Below are 20267 nucleotides of genomic sequence, written 5' to 3'. Positions count from 1 at the left end.
CAAGGAATGAGACTTCTAATGACGGACGGAGGAGGAAGGGAGTAGTGAAATTAGAATGAAGGGCAACTCGTTTGAAAGTTTGACTCTATTTATGACTATTGAATGGTCATTTGCGACAGATTGATATAGGTGACTTTATATTTCAATGTGAACTTAGTAAATGTATATATATAGAATAATATAAGGAAAATAATACCAACATTTTAGTGGTGTCCATTTTTCTTATTCCAGATATAAGTTATACTCCTTCCGTCTCATCTCATCTCAAGTGATTAATTTCTTCCTGACCATTATTTAGCGAAGATGATAATAAGTAGTTAAAGTGAATAGAAAGTAAAGTAAAAGAGGAAATAATATAGAAAATAGTCGTATCTATATTATTCTCTTACTTGCCTTACTTTCTCTCCCTCTTAACTACTCACACTTATTAGTACTTTATCATTTTCTCCAAACACGTGTCGCAAAACAAGCAATCACTTGAGATGATACAAGGTAGAGTATTTATGGGAGAAGGGAGTATACATAGTTCAAATATGAAATTTAAACACTAATGAAAATTTAGGCACCATTGGTTTTGGCTGTCAAACAATATGTCTGTGACCAATTTTTTGGGTCCGCTACAATGCTGACACATAAGCAGAGACCAAGCAAATGTATTAAAGAGCTGAAGCCCTTAATAAAATTATAAAATTTATTATGTTTTATTAGATCTTCAAATTTATTAAAATTAAGGTACATATTATGCAAAAACTAGCAATGATCTAAGTCATCCAAAAAAAATACTTTTAAATAAAAAAAATTACTACCGAAACCAATCATTTTTCCTTAACTAAAATCATCTGCAAAATCCAAAGGCTCGTTGCACACTGTTATTCATCAGTATAGGACTCGTTGACTCGTTCAATGCTAGTACCAAATGAGAAAATACGTAATTTGTTTTTGAAGTATTGATATAGAATGTGTGGACAGTGGATGATGGGAAAGATATTTAGGGTCTGTTCGCTTTTCCTCAATTGAAATAGCAATAATTATATGCAGTGGCGGATCCAGGATTTTAGGTTTGGGGGTACGATAAATATCATAGCGAGTTCGACACCTCAAAGTACGAGTAACCGTTAGCAAAATTTTAGAGCAATTCAAGTCATCTTCAGTGCATGATATTAATACTCGTTAAAAAACAATTGACTTGGATGATTGAATATTTTTTAATATAGTAGTTAAATTTTAAATTTGACATGAATATATTTAAGTAATATTTTTTTTTGTTTATAGTAGGGATTTTGGTTGTATAGAAACACATAAAAATTAATATTATATACATTATTACAGTAAAATTCATATTTTGCTACTCAATTTTATGTATACAATTCAATAACCCTAAAATAAAGTATGAAATCATTCTTAAATTCAATTTATATATAATATTTATAATTTTATATTTCAAAATCTAATATTCCCTTGTATTTTCAAATTCATAAAAATATAAAAATTAAAACAAAAAAATTCTATTTCCACACAATTAATTAGAGAAAAATTTCACACATTTACACCGGTCAAGACCAACTAGCAAAAGAGAAGTGGCCCCCAACCTCATATGCAAAGGCGCACCCATTCTCTTCTCTTTCCCCATAATTCCTCCCCCTTTTGAGAAAAAACTGTGTGAACTTTGTTCTAAGCTGCGTCCGCCACTGATTATATGTCGACTTATTTGTATCAGCATTGTCCCACCAAGACGCAAGGCAATTCCAAGTGATAAGACATTTTTGTCCCTATCAAAATGCAGATGGAGCGTGTGAATGGGGGGAAACCCTAAATGATTGCGGGGCGTTTTGGTCATTCCAACATCAATTCTGCGACACTGTAGTGGGGCAGATTTGCTATATCAGGTGGGAAGCGTCGTACTCCCTTCGTTCCATAGTGATGGAGGCAAAACTTTTTGACTCAGAAATTAAGAAAAATTATGTTAAGTGAGTTAAGTAAAAAAGAGAATAAAGTGGAAAATGAAAAAAGGTAAAGAAATGAAAAGAGAAAAAAGTATAAGAGAAAATAAAATAGGTGTGGAAAATTATGTTGACTCTTACTAAAAAGGGAAATGACTCTGTTATTATGTAATGGACGAAAATGGAAAAATGACCATGTTACTATGGAATGGAGGGAGTATATTTGTAGCGAAATTTGTGAGGAACAGTGCAGACTGAAGCGGATATCGAGGGCTATGCATAAAAATTTATTGAACATCGAAAGATACAGAACAAGAGAGCGATGGGAGAAGTTAGAGGGAAATTTCCATGCGCGTGCTATGAAATTTGCCTGATGAATTTATACATTCCGTCCCACTAATTTGTGGTTTTTGTATCTGAACAAGAATGTGTACGCTGATATCATATGCGTATTACGTTATATACACCGCATATTGTATAAAGATGATTCAAATAGTTTGTGTATTTTTCAAATTTTCGAACATGTAATTTTTGTTTTCAAATGAACATATTAATGAACATCGAAGTTTTAAATTATTCTCATATTAATTTAATCAGGATGTATCAATAAATATTCACTTTTTATATTATCAGAACTCAGAAGTAAGAAAGAACTAAAATGAAAAGAGATGAGACTCCGCAATTTGTATTGGGCTAGCCTATCAGGCCATAATGATTATAAAATATTGAACTTACATGGATTATCTTTTGGGCTAGCCCATCAGGTCATAGAGCATATAATATATTCTTGATAACTATATTCCTGTAATAAAAAATGAACGTCTTTTCACAAATTAAAATATTTAATTTTGTATCAGATACAGAAATAAGTAATGTCCCAACATAAACTTACAGAATAATCCATAAATTACATTATGAGGGTAATAATATGATAATTAGTGCTACTCCACTTCGCGTTAATTATTTTCTTCAATTTTCATGCAAGAAGTTTACACAGCTAGAAAATAATGAGAAAATTTACATTAATCAGGACAATTCAATCAATTTTAGTTCAAAATTAATCAATCTTGGGCTATTTTTGATTCGAGCCCATCGTAAATCAACTAATTTATTCAAAAAATAATCGTACCTTTAGAGCATCCACAATGGTAAATAGGCTAGCCATAGCCTATTTCTCCTCCTGCCACATAATCCAGCACTAAAATTCCTCTTGTCATATCATCAGGACAAGCAACTAGACAAGCAATAGGCTAGCCACAGGCTAGCCATATAATCAGCACTATTAAAAAAGCAACTAAATTTACGGAATTAAACACAAAATACGGAATTAAATTTATGACACATATACGGAAAAAATTCTTTAATTTTATTTAAATAAAAAAAATTACATTAACTAAAAATAAAAAAAATTACATAATAAAAAAATACATTAAACCAAAAAAACTATCATCGTACGATCCTCCGCGCCCACAACTCTTCAATTAAATCCTTTTGGAGTGCTATATGCGCATCCACTTGGCGCATGTCGGCATGTGCCTGGAGGCGGTCAGCTTTATCGTGAGGTACACTTCTTCGTACGTTGGGGGTGGCCACGCCGTGAATTGGACCGGCTTCATGGTCATTGGCCCAATTAGTCAGTTGTACACCTTCATCTTCGACTATCGTGTTGTGCATGATAATACAAGCGTAAATTATAGAAGCAATGCAGCCGACATCCCACAAACACGTTAGACCCTTAATTGCCGCCCATCGAGCCTGGAGCGCACCAAATGCGCGTTCCACGTCCTTGCGCACCGACTCCTGTTGTTTTGGGCCTTCTTGTCCTCATTTGCGCATCTGATCGTCTTCACAAAAACGAGCCACCTAGGGTATATCCCATCCGCTAAGTAGTAGCCCATATCATGCCGGTTGTCGTTGGCGACAAAATTGATGGCCAGACCGATCCCCTGGCACTGCTCGTTGAAAAGGGGCGATGAGTTGAGGACATTTAGGTCGTTGTTCGACCTGGCAACCCCAAATTACGCATGCCAAATCCATAGCTGGTAATCAGCTACGTCCTCAAGATCATTGTGGGATTCTTTCCTTTGTAGCCGGTGGTGTAGAACCCCTTCCAGGCAGAGGGACAGTTCTTCCACTCCCAATGCATACAATCTATGCGGCCTAACATCCTCGGGAACCCATGCTTCTCCCCGTGCATCAAGATCCTGACAGTCTTGGGGGTTAGGGCTTCGAAGATACTGATCCTCAAATATTTCAACGACGCCCTCACAGAAAGTCTTCAGACACTTCAGGGCAGACGTTTCACCGATGTGGAGGTACTCGTCCCACATGTCTACCGCGCCTCCGTAGGCCAACTGCCTGATTGCCGCAGTGCACATTTGAATAGGCGTGTGGCCGGGTCGGCCAGCCGCATTGTGCCTGAAGCGAAAGCACTTATATCGACGCTCCAAAGCTTCAACGATACGCATAAACAGCTCCCTGCGCATCCTAAAATGCCGCCTGAACATGTTGGCGTTAAACCGCGGTCGCTCTGCGAAGTAGTCATCATATAGCCGCTGATGTGCAGCTGCGTGATCCTGAGGAATTACTGCTCGGCGGTGGACCACGGGTGGAGGTCGAGGTACTGCCGGCTGCATAGCCCTTTGTAGCAGCCGGTCTATCTCACTCTCCGTATAGGCCTCCAATGCTTCGTCCATTTGCTGTTCGTACTCCTCATCACTACTACCACCCGCGTAACTCATTTCGCGTTGTTTTTCTTGTACAGAAATTAAGAGAGAGGAAAAACTCGTAAAAACAAGTGGTGCGAATGAAAATGACGTGAAAATCGTGTTTATATAGTGTTTCGAAAAATTTTAAATAAAAATTAAAAAAAATTGCGTTGGCTGATCTCTCGCCGATCGCCAGCCTACAATGGCGGCGAGCGCATCGGCCAGCGCCCGAGAACTGGCGAGCGCGGCAAGAATTTCGGCGAGCGCATCGGCCAGTGCCCGAGAACTGGCTAGCGCTCGCCGAAATTCTCGCCCATTCCACGCTCGCCGGTTGCAATAGTTCAACGAGCGACCCGGCTAGCGCCGGGTACCGGCTAGTCGGTCGCGGCCGGTTATTGTGGATGCTCTTAGAAAACTCTCAACTAAAATAATCATTCAATGTTTGTGACAATAATGTATAGATTTAAATAAAATACTCTTGAACAACAGAACAAATGCTCCAAAAAGGATTAATTTGATATATTATTATAAGTGAGAAATGAAAGTGGACCGATACAAATTAATGTGCATGGCAACCAATGTAACATCCCGGGTCTTTCCTAGCTTTTTAGTTAATCTTGAAAGGAGGCCGAATGAGTATCTGAAATTTTTTTCGTGTAATCTTCATTCCTTATTAACAATCAAAGGAGTATTAGATGCTTACGATAAATCGATAAGAGTCGTAATTTATATTTAGAAATTAGCATACCACTAAAGTATTAATTGCTAAATTTTATGATTTAAATTCATGAAATAAAGTATAGTAGAAATAAAAGGATTTATTTCATGTGGGCCTAATTTAAGAAGAAAGAGTCCACTCTCTCAAAACCCAAATCACTAAAATAATTTGTTCTTTGGAGCCAAAGGGCCCATGTCAAATCTCTTTGCATAAATTGCCAATACCTCCCCTCCACCTCTTTCTCCTTGTTTACTCTCCTCCCATTCAAGCCACGTAGCATTCCTCCACCTCCTGCTTGATCCACTCCGCCACTTCCTGCTTGATTACTTTCCTTCCCTTCAAGGCACGTAGCTATAGCTGCTTGATTACTCTCCTTCCCCTCAAGCACGTAGCTGCTTGATTACACTCCACCTCCTGCACATAATTCATAATCACTTTCTGCAAACCCCAAGCAAAAACAGAGAGCCAAGAGGGAGGAAGAGAAGTAGAAGAGCTCTTGTTTCAAATACCAACCATTCACGGTAGAAATCGAGAGTTCAAAGGGGCTGGTTAATTCTCTTCCAATAAGCATCCCAAATCATAGAGACGAGTCTGCCAAGTCCAAGGAAACTACTCCTCTCAGTCTCACAATTTCACAATTCAATATCGTGTTTTGAGGTATAAAATCCCTTTTGATCATGGTTATACATAGCATATCATCCACCACTCTCACACAAGTAATTCAATCAATAACAATCAACAATGAACCGAACACAACGAATTGAACACCCCTCTGTAACTGTAACTAAATGAACTACGAAAAGAACATAATTTGAGTGCGAGAACTTAGGATTTGGGTAGTGAGAAATGGGAGCTTCTCTCACGTCAAATTAGGATTTGGGTGTGGATGGTGAGAGAGATGAAGTGGGTACTCATTTGTGTGTTATTTTGATTGTTGGGCTAGGAAATAATTCGTTTGACTAATTGAGTGGAAGAGTTTAAGGCCCAACTCCTTTTAATAAATTTGGGTGCTGCAGTAAATATACCAAGGAGGCCCAGTTCCAAAAATCTAATTACTTGGGTTGAAAATAAAGGAAAGTCTTGGCCCAATTCGAAATCTGAATTTATTGGGAGGAATTTAATATTAAATCTTAGCCTATGTTTTAAATAAAGTTTCAATTAGTATTTATATATATAGTTCCTTCTAATGTGTAGCTAAGCTAAAATAATTTATCTTTGGTTTTATTAGAGCTATGCGAGAGTAAAATTCATATTAAAGTATGGAGTTCCAATTCAGTCGAAGCCCGAGAATAGCGAAAGGAGGAGTATTAAATAATATATGAGTTTCCAAAGATTTAAAGGATAAGCGAAAAATGAGAGGGTTTAATTAGGAGGCATGCATTCCTATTAAAGTTTAAGAATTTCTTAACGTCTGATTAGTATTTTATATTATATTGTATTGTCTTGAAAAAGGTTATCTCCGCAAGTTAAGGTCGGAGCGAGAAATTCAAGTTAAGGAAATTAAACGAACGAGGTGAACTTTCTATCCTACATGCTAATGTGGATAAAATGTCAAATATTTTGAGATGATATTTAGTTATACAAAATGATATTGTCTTGCCATAAATGATTTGTTTTATGTGTATGAAGCCTATCTGTTTGGTTGGATAGTAAGAATCGAATTCGGGTCCGATTGAAGGTGGTGTCCCTACTCGGATTAGTGTACACAGGTGACCGTTGGAAGGTGGCCACCTTCCACGGAACAAAGATGATATAGTGGAGAACGTTGGGAGGTGGCCACCTCCCCGGCTGGAGAAAGATGTAGGTGACCGTGGGAGAGCACCCTCTCCACGGCACTTGGTGTTCAGATATGGCAAAAGTACAGAAAGAACTTAGACTGATCAGTCGAACTTTAGTTCACAAAGAATTTAGTAAGCTCGGGCCTTTTAAAAGAAAACCCCCGAGTGTTACTATGATGGCATGACAATATTTTCATTTTATGTATGTATATTTCGGCAATGTGTTCACTGGGTATTTTTATATACTCAGCCCTGCATATATTTCTAAATGTGCAGGTTGAGCAGTGACGGTGGAGAATGCTGAGCAAAGTTGATGATTTCCTTTTTTTAGTAGAGGCTCTCGGTGGTGCATGTCTCCATACATGACTGCATTCCTTCCGCTGCTTATTGTTCTTCTATACTCTGATAAATAATTATTGAATAGTAAGATTTTCATTCAAGTTCTTGTGAAAAATTTAATTTGAAATTGTTTCCCCTTTATTTCTAAGTGAATATTCGGTCATTGTTTACCCCCTTTCTATTCCCCTCTTCTTACTTCCCACCCCTTGTCACGGTTTCCCGGCTTTGCTATCCACAGCAAAATGCGGTCGTGACAACCAAACTCAGCAAAAAGGGATTATTCCAAACAAAATGAACGTTTTATTTGGTTACAAAACGTCTAGACAAAAAATTACAAGCATTAAAGGCATCCGCATCGTTGACTCGATGATGTCTCGGTCTCGTCTCGACGAGACGAGACAGCGTTGCGACGCTCGTCTCGTCTCGACGAGACTCGACATCTCGTCGCGCGACGCGTGCCGGCGAGGCCGGCCTCGAGCTGGCGAGATGACGCGTGCGCCCCACGTGGCGCGCGCTGGAGCATGGCGTGCGTCGGTGTTATGACGTAGTAATTTTTTTTTTATAAATTCAAAAAATTCGAATTTAATAAAAAAAAAATTCAAACGGTCAAATGACCGTTGGCCTCAAACGGCTGTTTTTTTTAAAAAAAAAATTTCTTTTCTTTTAATTTTCTATAAATATACTCCATACTCTATTCACCATTTTACACACAAACACTACTCTCATTTCTCTTCAATTCACTACACTCATCTATTCCTTTCTCTCAAATTGTTGAAAAAATGTCCGGCGATGGAAACTCCAGCGGCGGCGCGCTCCGGCAGGCGGCGCTCCGGCGGGTTCGACTTGAACTCGTTTGATGATTGGGCGAGTATGTACAACTTTTTGGGTACTCCCGGTTCGTCGCCGAGCACCCAAGCCTCGACCACTCCGCCGGCATACCAAAGACCACATTTTGATGTGGATGCATACTATCGTCTCTCCCCCTAGAGGTACGGGCAATCGCCGGAATTATCCCAAATTCCGGAGAATTTTTTGGCGCCTGAACGCACTTTACCTGACTGTTCAATAGGTGGAGGCTCCGGCTCCGGCAGGATCGGCCTCAGGCTCGACGTCAATGCCGAGGAGGAAGATGAGGAAGAGGTTGTGGGAGACGCACCCGTCATCCATATAGCCAAAACGAGAGGTTGGTTCTGTACGACGCTTGAATCAGCGTCTCGTACGATCCTGTCATCGGGAATCAACAAACCAACAAGTGTTTTTGGAAAAAGTCACCGAAGTTTACAATGCATGTAGGCCGAAGGACACCTTTGCCCGCAACGTGAAGATGCTCCGCAGTCATTGGGAGCGATGCGACAAATATGTCAAAAAATTTTGCGCGATATACAGGGCTGAAGAGGCAAATTATCAGAGCGGAGCTAGTGGAGCCAACATTCTGAGAGCGACGTTGCGGTTCAAGACGTCGGTAAAGATTTCAAGTTTGTCGATATTTGGTCGCAAGTCCACCACCTTGAAAGGTGGGCTGGCGGTGTCGAGTCGGGCTCGAAACACATGAAGCACACGGCGCGTGGCCACTACTCGTCTAGTGATGGCGGGGAAGGAAACACCTCACGTGAGGGCACGCCAACCGATGATGCAGAGGGGGTCTTCTTCCGGTTCACGGCGTCGGCCAATAGGGACCAAGGCGGCGAAGGCGGCCAGAGCGAGGGGGAGGTGGAAAGGGAGAGGGAGAGGGAAGGGCTGCAGAGAATCAAGCCAGGCGGGCGAGGGCTCGGGCTCCGGCACAGGCTCAGCTCGAACACCCTAATGTCCATGTACCTGGTCACCACGATGGCTGACCTTTCAAAAATGACTCCTGCCCAAATTTCAGCCCATATGGCCGGAGTTGAGTTTATGCAAGCTCAACTTGGTATAGGGAATCAATCTAACTTGGGTGCACCGCCAACTTCGGGGGATGATGATTCGCCGGCGGAGTAGTTTTTATAGTTTAATTTAGAGTATTTTAATGGGTTTTTGGCTTTTTAAACCAAAACCTTTCCCCGAATTCTGGTTTTTCCCATGAACTATGAAATTTATTTTTAAAACCACGAACTTTCATTTCGTTAGGATTTTCCCCCCGGGTCAACGACGAAACCCGGGTTGTCTACATGTCAATTTTAATCCTATTTGGCACAATAATAAATATAGTCACAATTATTACATAACAAATGACAACTTTTGAATAAACAAAACACAACTTTAACATTTTGAATTATGCTATTCGGGTCGAAAATGTGCTATTCGGGTCGGGTTGGGAAAATCCTAACGAAATGAAAGTTCATGGTTTTAAAAACAAATCTCATAGTTCATGGGAAAAACCGGAATTCGGGGAAAGGTTTTGGTTTAAAAAGTCAAAAACCCTATTTTAATTATGTATTTTTTTATTTTTTAGGATTTTAAATTATGTATTTTTTTTTTTATTTTTTTTTAGGTTTTTAAATTGTAATTTTTATTTTATTTAATGAAGTGTGTTTTTATTAAATGAATTTGTTGGAATTAAAAATAAAAAATGAAATTGAATGAATAGTTAAGAGATGGTTAAGAGATGGAGGGATGCAGGTGTTGTCTCTTAGTTAAGAGATGAGCTGAAAAGTACAGTGGGGCCCATGAATAGTTAAGAGATGAGACGGTTAAGAGACGGATAAAAGACAGGGATGCGGATGGCCCTAGTAGTACACATATATCAAGTTCAAAATATGAAACTGCAAAATCAATATATAGACATAGACGAATACTCTACTCAAAATCACTACTCAAAACAGGAGTAAAAGCAAAAAGTTATAAACAGAAATACAAAATAGACTTAAAAAAAGAAAACAACAAGGTAAATTAGTTCATATATCCTAAGGAAAAGGTTGTAGTTGAGCTAGAATGTCAGCTAACTCATTTTCAACAAGAGTAATTGGCATTCTATCTCTTGGATTCTCCTTTGAGCATGACACACCGATATTCAAAATACGCCCAACAAACTCCATTTTCAAACCTCCCATCTCTAATCGTGGATCAATAATATCCATTAATCCATGTGGTAAAGCAGAGCTCACATATCTATGGAGATTTACCTCACCACCAAACAAATCATTTGTTGGTCTTTTATTTACGAACATCTCTAGAAGGATGATCCCGAAGCTATACACATCCCCTTGCATAGAAATCGAGCCAAACGTGCCATATTCTACACAAAAAATACAAGAAAAAGAGTTAGATTCAGGCTAAAAAGTCATCATTTGGTAAATTCGGAAATATAATTTAAGAATATACCTGGAGGTACATAGCCTAAGGTACCCTTGATCCCAAAGGAACTCGTGTTGCTTTCATATGACAATGAAAGTATGTTTGAGGCAATCTTAGCTAATCCGAAATCCCCAACACAAGCAACCATGTCATGATCTAAGAGAATGTTGCTCGGCTTCAAATCACCATGGATAATAGATGTGTCACTACCAAAGTGAAGGTATTTAATCCCATGAGCAATATCTAAGGCAATGTTAAGCCTCTGTATTATGCTAAGACTCTTCAAATCTTCACCACTTTCTTCCTCGTTGTTGTGAAGCCATTTGTCTAGACTCCCGTTGACTTTGAATTCATACACCAATGCTTTGAAATCATTGTCTTTGAAGTCCACAGTATCACAAACACTTACAAGTTTCACCAAATTCCTATGCCTTATGCCTCCCAATGATCTGCACTCTGCCATGAATGTCTTTGAGGCCCCTTTGACATCAAGATTAAGCACTTTCACTGCTACAACTATGCCTTTCTCATCATCGAGAACAGCTTTGTAAATGGACCCGAATCTCCCAGAACCAACCACGTTACTCTCGGAGAATCCATTTGTTGCTTTGAGGAGATCTGCATAAGAAAGCCTCAATAGTTGGCCACCAATAGCATCCTCCGATGAAACAACGGGTCGAGGATTTTCTTCTGTTTTCTTGCACTTGAGGAATACTAAAATCACAATGCACAGACCTCCAAAAACCAATACTGGGATCAAGATCTTCCACAAAGTAGACAGTTTTTCCTTGGAAGATTCGACTCCTTTGCAAGGAGGGAACTTCAACTCTCCAATTCCGCCACAAAACCGTTGGTTTCCATCAAGAGAAATTGAACTTATATTCGCAAAAACTCCTCTTGATGGGACTTCTCCTTGCAGCCTATTGAAGGACAAGTTCAACTTCTTAAGCTTCATTTTCTCCAAAAATGAGGGAATTGATCCAGACAGATTGTTCTGCGAAAGATCCAACTCTTGTAAACCCATCAAAGAGATCATTCCTGAAGGAATCTCTCCTTGAAGAAGGTTCTCATCGAGATAGAGTCGTTCCAAGCTCACGCAACTGCTCAAAGAGGTGGGAATCACTCCAGACAGTCTATTGCTAGACAAGTCCAAAGCCGCGAGGTTTCTCAAAGAGCCAACTTCACTTGGAATAGAACCCTCAAAGGCATTGTGAGACAGATTAAGCACAATGGAAACCGACGAAAGTCTCATGATTTCTCGAGGGATCAATCCAGTGATGTTATTTTCAGAGAGGTCTAACTCTAGCAAGTTGGACAAGTTGCCAAGATTGGAAGGCAAATTTCCAGAAAGCTCATTCCCATCTAACTGGAATTCACTCAAAAGAGTCATGTTTCCAAAGAGTGATGGCAGTTCGCCATCGAATCTGTTTCTTCCCATAAAAAGGCTACGCAAGTTCGAGAGCTTTGACATTGACATGGGAATTTGGCCATCAAGAAGATTGTGAGACAGATCAACTGTACCAAGATTGACAAGGTTTCCGATTCCTAAAGGAATGTTTCCATGTATCTGATTCTTGTGTATATCAAAGAAATTGACAACAACAGACAAATTGGCTAAGGATTCCGGCAAAGAACCACTCAACATGTTCTTACTAACATCAAAGATTTCTAAATTGGTCGAATTTGTCAATGATGAAATGAAGCTCATATCATCTTCAATCAAGTTCGAATCCAATAAGAACTCTTCAATCGAAGTAAGCCTCTCAAGATTTGGTACAGGTCCACTAAATTGATTAGAGGACAAGATGATCAATTCAGTCAATGAAGTATTTGAAATGGAGTTAGGAATTGGCCCACTAAATTGGTTTTTCGAAAGATAAAGAACACCAATATTAGGAAGTGTGTCACCAATAGTAGAAGGAATAACTCCATGAAGACTATTAACAGAAACATCAAAATAATAAATGTTAGTTAGATTAAACAGACCATGAGGAATAGTACCAGTGAAATTATTTTGACTCAATTGAAGAAATGTGAGTTGGCCGAGGCGGCCGAGTGACTCGGGAATCTCTCCATTGAATCGGCACTTTCCTAAAGACAGCGCTTGGAGGGTTGTTATGTTACCAATGGATGAAGGAATAAGCCCGGAAAATTGGTTCATTGAAAAGGATATATCTTGGAGTTTGGGCAAGAAGCCTAGTTCATTAGATATGGTTCCGGAAAGAGAATTCTTAGTGAAAGCAAGCCGCACAAGGTTGGGGCAGTTGGAGAAATTTTTGGGTATTTCACCCTTGAAGGAGTTGTTGCTAAAGTCAAGAAACTGAAGGTTGGTTAAGAGAGTGATTTGTGGAGGAATTGGGCCTTGGAAAGAGTTATCTCTGAGGGTGATGTTGGTGAGAAGAGAGAGGTTACCTATGTGGGAGGAGAGGTTTCCGACGAGGCCTTGAGACATCAAGTTCAAGGAGACGACTCTGTTGCCGCGACATTTGATGCCTCTCCAGCTGCAGAAGGGGAGTGTTTGGTTCCATGAATTGAGAGCTCCTTGTGGATCTTGAAGGCTGGATTTGATGGCTAGTAATGAAAGTTGGTCAGTTTGGTTGTTTAAACATGTTGCAAGTGGAAGGGTATTGAAGAACAAGAACAGTGTTATAGAAAGAAGATTTGCCAGCATATTTGCCATGATCGTAAATAAGAGGTTAAAGATTTGGATTAGTGTTCAAAATTAAATACATATTTATAGTGGCCGGGACCAACACTGAGTCATGTTGTGGGTGGAGGGGCGAAACCCGGAACGAGCATCACTTAATGGAGCCAAGGAAGGCATGATGTCCCACTAATTTTAAATAATTCAAAATATTTCATTTGAAAAATATTCCCCCACTTTTTATTTTTCACCTTACTGATTTTCCCCTTTTATTATAATCATCCAAATATTAAATTTAAAAATTTTGTATAGTTTTTATAAAATTATTTGACTTTGTAAAGAAAAAAAAAGTTAGTGAAATAAGTACTCTCACCGTTCCCCTCTAAGTGAATAATTTCTGATTCGTTATTGTTGTTTTGTGGTAAAGTGTAGAAAATAAAATATGTGAGAGGGAAAAAGTAGAGAGAAAAAGTTATTACTATAATTATAAATGTGTCGTTTAGAGTGGAACATTCTAAAAGAGAGTTGTGTCACTTAGAGCGTCTCCGGTGGCGCCCTTCCTACTAGGACTTCCCACAAAAACCTCCTGCCACGTCATCACTAGGACTTCCCATTCCACTGCCACATCACTAGGACTTCCCTTGCACTAGGACTTCCCACTAGGACGTCCATTAGGACTTCTCGCAATAAAATTAAATTCACAATTAAAATTAAAATTTGCTGAATTAAAATTCGACATGAATACGAACGGGAAAATGCGAATATTTCATTAATTAAAAAACATTCATAATTCGAAAAAAAAAAATTACATAGTAGATTAAAAAAAAAACAACCACATCAACGTCAACCCCTCTGCGTCCAAACATCTTCGATGATATCCCCCTGAAGTCGAATATGGGCATCTCTTTGCCGCATGTCGGCAAATGCGCGCAACCGCTCAACCTCTCCATGCGGTACCCCCATGTTCACATTCGCGCTGGCCACGCCGTGGCTTGGACTGGCACCCGTATCATCTTCGTTGGTCCACTGAGTCAGTTCGTCCCCTTCACCTTCGACAATCATATTATGCAAAATGATACATGCGTCCATGATGTCGCCGATGTTGGGAATATACTACTGCCGTGCCGGACCCTTCACCATCCCCCATCGACTCTGGAGCACACCAAATGCCCGCTTAACATCCTTGCGTGCTGCCTCCTTACGGCTCGCAAAGTAGGACTTCTTTGGTCCGATCGCATGCTTGATCATCTTCACAAAGACGGGCCAGTTTGGGTATATCTCATCCGCCAAATAGTATCCCATATTGTGCTGGTTGCCGTTGGCGACAAAACTGATGGCGGGACCAATGCCATTGCACTGATCGTTGAACAGGGGCGACGACTGGAGAACGTTGAGGTCGTTGGTCAACCCAGTGACTCCAAAATAAGCATGTCATATCCACAGCCGGTAGTCAGGCTACAGCTTCAAGGATCATCGTGCGATGCTTGGCTTTGAAGCCGGAAGTGTGTATCCCCTTCCAGGCGACGGGGCAGTTCCTCCACTCCCAATGCATACAATCTATGCTGCCCAACATCCCAGGGAACCCGTGCACCGACCCGTGCATATTTATCAGCCGCTGGCAGTCTTCGGGGTTCGGATGCCGAAGATAATGATCCCCGAATATCGATCTAACGCCCGCGCAAAAATTCAGCAGACACTCGACGGCTGAAGACTTGCCAATGTGGAGGTACTCGTCGAACATGTCGGTCGGGCCTCCGTACGCCAGTTGCCTGATTGCGGCAGTGCACTTCTGTAAGGGCGTGTGTCCGGGTTTGCCAGCCGCATCCTCCCTGATCCTGAAAAACTCGTATCTTCTCTCTAAAGCACCCACGATATGCATAAACAGCGGACGATGCATCCTAAAACGTCGCCGGAATAAGGCATCCCAAAACGCGGCTGCGGAGCAAAATAGTCCTCATAAAACCGAATATGTGCAGCAATGTGGTCTGGGGTACATGACGTCGGCGATGGATAGGCCTAGGTACCGCCGCTGCTGCCTCTGCCGGAGCAATCGATCAATCGTCTCTTGCACAGCGAGATCCAATTCATTATCACTAACTCTTCCGCCACTACCACCCGCACGAATACTCGTCATTCTAGATATACTTGAAAATAGAGTTTAGAGAGAGAAACTTGTCAACACAAGTGGTGTGAACGAAATGAAGTTCAACGAGCCTTATTTATAGAGTTTCAAAAAAAAAAATTAATACTTGGACGTCCGACTCTCGCCCCTACGGCGGACGTCCGCCTTCCCGTGGGTCGGACGTCCGAGCCCATCCGACGGGCGTTTGGGACGGGCGTGGGCGCCCTTCGTCGCCACTACGGCGGACGTCCGGTCGGATGTCGGCGACGTCCTACCGCGACGTCCGCCATTGGAGATGCTCTCAGATTGAGACGGAGGAAGTTTTAACCTATTAGTGGATTGTGAGTAAAAAAGCATTAGTAAAATGAATTGTACTTTACCACGTGAACTAATATATATTATAAATCCACAATAGAGAGAGGAGGTTTGAAATTGTACTTTATTAGTTAGTAGAGTTTTAAATATTGGAGTGTCATTCTCAGATAGGAATCATGTAATGCAGATTACTGTTGTTGTTAATGAATTGGCTGAAATTTTAGATCAACTATGACCTTTTGCTTTATAAATTGAATTGATTTTGTATAGAGCACATTTTTGTTTATACGTTGATCTTGTTGCTTCTTGTACTGTTATTTGATTGAGCATTTCATAACATGTGAAGAAAAATATTCCCTTTGTTCAACTGAAAATGACTCACTTTTCTTTTTAGTTAGTCTCATCTAAAATGAGCTATTACTAAAATTAGAAACTTTTTTTATCTCTACTTTATCCCTCTCTCTTACTTTATTATTTCACCAAATATATAAAATAACACTGCATAAAATCTCATGTCGCCCAAGAAGGGATCATCTTCAAAGCAAGATGTTTTTATCATTGTCTCTATTTCAACTAACTTGTAACGCATTATTAATACACCATCCGTCTCATAATATAAATCACATTTGATATGGGCACAAGTTTTCCAAAATGTAAAAAATAGTGAGTTGAAAAAGTTAGTGGAATATGACCAACTTTTTATATTGATTTTATAAAAAAATCTGAGTGAAGTGAGTTAGTGGAATGTGAGGTACTACTTACCATTTATGGTAAAAGTGAATGTGACTCTTATTAGTGGAATGTGAGGTACTACTTACCATTTATGGTAAAAGTGAAAGTGACTCTTATTATGGGACGAACCGAAATAGCAAAATGTGACTTATGAGACGGAATTAGTATTTAGATAGAAATTTTGAACTCCTTTTCAACCAACTTGTATAACGTATTAATATGTAATTAGAAATTTTGATCTCTTTTGCAACCTACTTGCAACTAGGGGTGCGTAAATGGTTGTCCGGGTCTCGGTTAACTGGAACTGGCCGATTAATTGAGGAACCGGGAGCTGGTGAATAGGTTTCGGTACCGGTTCCATTAAAAAAAATGGTTCATGTTCCAATCTAAACCGACCGTTTTTAACCGGAACCGGATTACAATTTAATTTTAATTTTTTCTATAATTTAATACTCCCTCCGTCTCCGAAAAATATGAACATTTAGTTCGGCACGAGTTTTAATGTGTTATTAGTAAAGTAAGAGAGATGAAGATATATAAAAGGGTAGTTTAAGTAGTGTTAGTGGAGAGTGGACTCCACATTATTAAGATTGTAGTGGTATAAGTTGTAAATGAAATGATGTGTAGGGATAATGTGATGCTTAACTATTCTAAAATTATAAAGTTCATACTTTTCAGAGACGAGATAATAAGGAAATAGTTCATACTTTTCAGGGACGGAAGAAGTATACTAATTAATCTAACTTAATTGAATTAATATTGAACTGAAATAAAATAATTGAAACATTGAGTGATTTTAGATTTAAATCGTGTTAAGTTTTCTGAAGTATTTAATTGTATATACACTGTGATGCTTTGAATGTACAATTATTTCCTAAGTCCAATTTTGATAAACTAAATACTAATGAATAGAATTTCATGAGTTTGTTTTCATATCCAAAAGAGCTTATAACAATTACAAGATCATTTCATATAATAGAAATTTAAATTTATTAAACAAGTACTCCCTCCGTCCCAAGGAAAATGACCCCTTTCTTGGGCGGCACGGGATTTTATGCAACTTTATTATGTATGTTGAGTGGAGAGAATAAAGTAAGAGAGAGGGATAAAGTAGAGATAAATGAGTTTTCATTTTTGGTAATGAGTCATCTTGGTTGAGACAAACTAAAAAGGAAAGTGGATCATCTTCAATGGGACGGAGGGAGTACAATTTATTCAATTTTAACATGCTAGTGAATAATTTATTCATTGTTCCATTTTAAGTAAAAAGTCATAAGAGCATCTCCAACCATTCCACTAAACTCAAACCTATTTTAGTGTAAATCTCACACTAAATATTGATTTTGCTCCAACCATTTACACTAAACTCAAACCCAAAAGAATATTCCTCACCCACTAACTTTTTATACTTTTCAATCATACCTATATATTTTATCTAAATTACACACTAACCTTATGACACTTATCAATAACTTAAATTAAATAAAATAATATGATAAGATTTATTAATTAATATAACTATATATGAAATCTATTATTTATTAAATAAAAAAAAATACTAGTACTACAAAAGTTATCAAAAGTTATAAATAGGTTAACTAAAATTCAAAATTAAACTTTATTTAAAGATACCACTAGTATATACATTAGGTATCGTTTTAATTATTAATGTTTAACCGTTGTTTGTTATAGTACTTGATAACATATATAGTTTGATATTATGCATTAGGCATAATATTAGTTTAAAATTAAATATTTTTTTGTCAATTTTTTAAACTAAAATAAATCAATTCTTAATATTAAAATTTATAAGCTATTAAATTATGTAGAAATTTAATAAAGCATAACTAATCAATATTAATAGGCATAATATTTCTATTTGTTAATTTAGAAAAAAAAAACGCGTGTAGCTTTTTAACTAATCAATAACATGTGTATATACTAATATGCGTCAGCCCACTAATTAATTACCAACCAAATATTAATAGAATAAAATTAGGTTTTTTTCTATCTTCTTCTTCTAGCCGGAACAGTGCCGGTAAGTTTTTGTTTTTGTGTATTTTTACTTCTCTCCCTTCCCCTCTTTCTTCCCTTTTCTTTCCTATGTTAGATAAATATAAAATGATTTGGACTTGAATGTAATAAAATAAAATCTGAAAAGTTTTTTGGTATACTTTTGGTGCAAACCTAAAGATAGGTATTTTTTCTTCAAAAACCTATAATGGGATTAGTTTTGCAGTATTATTGGAGGTATTATTCTACTGCATTTTAAGTTTTGCAGTACTGTTGGAAATGGTCTAACAAGATCAATTAGTATTAGAAATTCCATTTAATATTTATTTAGCCAAAAAAAAAAGTGAAAATGAGATTGAATTTTAAAATTCCTTTCTGTAAAAAAATTGCTAAATTTTAGAATTTTTTTTAAAAAAATGTGGCAACATAAACCTACTAGTCTTACCCATCAATTAACGACATGAATATAGTTGTATTGTTGGTTTGTATTCATTGTGTATTCATTTGAATTTTTAGGTATTATATGTTATATTTCTGGATATTGGATTATTATTTTTTTTATAATGAATTATTTAAAAATTTCGGATTAAAACTACAAATTGGTTTCGGTTTCGAACAGAAACCGACCAATTCTAGGATTTATGAAAAATTTACACCAGTTAACTAGTCAATCGGTCCGATTAGAATTGAAACCAGTCGAATAAGCATACCTATTTGCAACGCATTAATATTTAATTTGAAACTTTGATCTCTTTTGCAACCAACTCGTACGCATTAATATTTAATATGAAATTTTGATCTCTTTTGCAACCAACTCGTACGCATTAATATTTAATATGAAATTTTGATCTCTTTTGCAACCAACTTGTAACACGCTGATATTAAATTAGAAATTTGGATAAGAAAGCGATAGGAGTACCTTGACGGAAACTAATACTACAAGCTAGTAAATTTAAATGATGAATCATGAATGTCTATAAATCCACATTAATTAATAACCAAGATCTAGTCAATTAGCCAAGTCTAGTCAAAGTCACTCTACTTAATTTTGAATTTTCTACGTCTATAATTCCTTCTCTAGTCAAAGTCACTCTACTTAATTTTGAATTTTCTACGTCTACTACAATTCCTTCTCTGCATTCAATCTTCAAGAAAAAGTGTGTTTGTTGCAGTGTTTTAAAAAGCGGACCGGACCGACCGGTTCGGCCGCAATCGGTGAGTAGTCCGATTCGATTCAAGCATAAAAACTGTCTGCTAGTTGGGCCGTTTTAGACCGGATAAACCGGACGGTCTGGCCGGAAACCGCGAACCGGTTTGGCCGATTTTGCTATCTTCTCTTCTTTATTCTGAAATTGAATCGCTTGCTGCCAAAAATCACTTCCCCGTCCGATTTCTTATTGGGTTGCTATGAAAGAAATAGGAGAAAAAAGAGATTAGAGCGTGAGTTGTGTTGTTGCTCGTCGACGGCGAACAAAAATTTTAAAGAAAGAATAGTGAATTTGAAAAGAAAAAGATAGAGAGAGATAGAGAAGAGGCTGTGTAACTAAAAAGAAAGAGAATGAGGAATTGAAAATTAAAAATGGTTCACCTCCTGCAGCCTACAACAGAAGTGACCACTCATCTTCTGCTCCAAAAGTGGAGAGTCACGTGACTCACTTTGTCATACATATAATAATTGTATACGTAAT

The 20267-nt window shown here is 38.2% G+C and overlaps 3 protein-coding genes and 2 long non-coding RNA genes across 5 annotated transcripts; 1 reads left to right on the top strand and 4 right to left on the bottom strand.

Annotated features, from left to right (window-relative positions):
- Positions 1–3958: 3958 nt before the first annotated feature.
- Positions 3959–4681, bottom strand: LOC125221463. Its single transcript, XM_048123583.1, has one exon. It carries the CDS (start codon positions 4679–4681, stop codon positions 3959–3961), a length of 723 nt encoding a protein of 240 aa, XP_047979540.1.
- Positions 4682–5448: 767 nt separating this feature from the next.
- On the bottom strand, positions 5449–5963 carry LOC125185395. The gene is made up of 2 exons (XR_007170124.1): positions 5880–5963; positions 5449–5780 (listed from the first exon to the last, which is right to left on the bottom strand). It is a non-coding gene; the product is annotated as an uncharacterized LOC125185395 (long non-coding RNA).
- Positions 5936–7624, top strand: LOC125185394. Its single transcript, XR_007170123.1, has 3 exons — positions 5936–6023; positions 6819–6879; positions 7421–7624. It is a non-coding gene; the product is annotated as an uncharacterized LOC125185394 (long non-coding RNA).
- Positions 7625–10159: 2535 nt separating this feature from the next.
- LOC125218607 (probable LRR receptor-like serine/threonine-protein kinase At3g47570) lies at positions 10160–13440 on the bottom strand. The gene is made up of 2 exons (XM_048120305.1): positions 10781–13440; positions 10160–10694 (listed from the first exon to the last, which is right to left on the bottom strand). The coding sequence occupies exons 1-2, from the start codon at positions 13431–13433 to the stop codon at positions 10363–10365; spliced, it is 2985 nt and encodes a 994-aa protein (XP_047976262.1). The 5' UTR covers positions 13434–13440; the 3' UTR covers positions 10160–10362.
- A 1407-nt stretch (positions 13441–14847) lies between these two features.
- On the bottom strand, positions 14848–15276 carry LOC125221462. The gene has a single exon (XM_048123582.1). The coding sequence runs from the start codon at positions 15274–15276 to the stop codon at positions 14848–14850; it is 429 nt and encodes a 142-aa protein (XP_047979539.1).
- Between the last annotated feature and the right edge of the window lie 4991 nt (positions 15277–20267).

The sequence above is a fragment of the Salvia hispanica genome, chromosome 4 (assembly GCF_023119035.1).
Source record: "Salvia hispanica cultivar TCC Black 2014 chromosome 4, UniMelb_Shisp_WGS_1.0, whole genome shotgun sequence".
NCBI lineage: Eukaryota > Viridiplantae > Streptophyta > Magnoliopsida > Lamiales > Lamiaceae > Salvia > Salvia hispanica.
Note: the sequence above shows the minus strand (reverse complement) of the source record. Positions and strands in the feature narration are given on the sequence as shown.

What these genes read in the sequence shown, in the direction of transcription:
- LOC125221462 (XM_048123582.1), bottom strand. Translation starts at nt 15,276, where the DNA reads ATGCATATCGTGGGTGCTTTAGAGAGAAGATACGAGTTTTTCAGGATC.
- LOC125218607 (XM_048120305.1), bottom strand. Translation starts at nt 13,433, where the DNA reads ATGGCAAATATGCTGGCAAATCTTCTTTCTATAACACTGTTCTTGTTC. An exon ending in CTTAGGCTATGTACCTCCAG is followed by an intron (nt 10,695 to 10,780) that starts GTATATTCTTAA and finishes TTTTTTGTGTAG; the next exon opens with AATATGGCACGTTTGGCTCG.
- LOC125221463 (XM_048123583.1), bottom strand. Translation starts at nt 4,681, where the DNA reads ATGAGTTACGCGGGTGGTAGTAGTGATGAGGAGTACGAACAGCAAATG.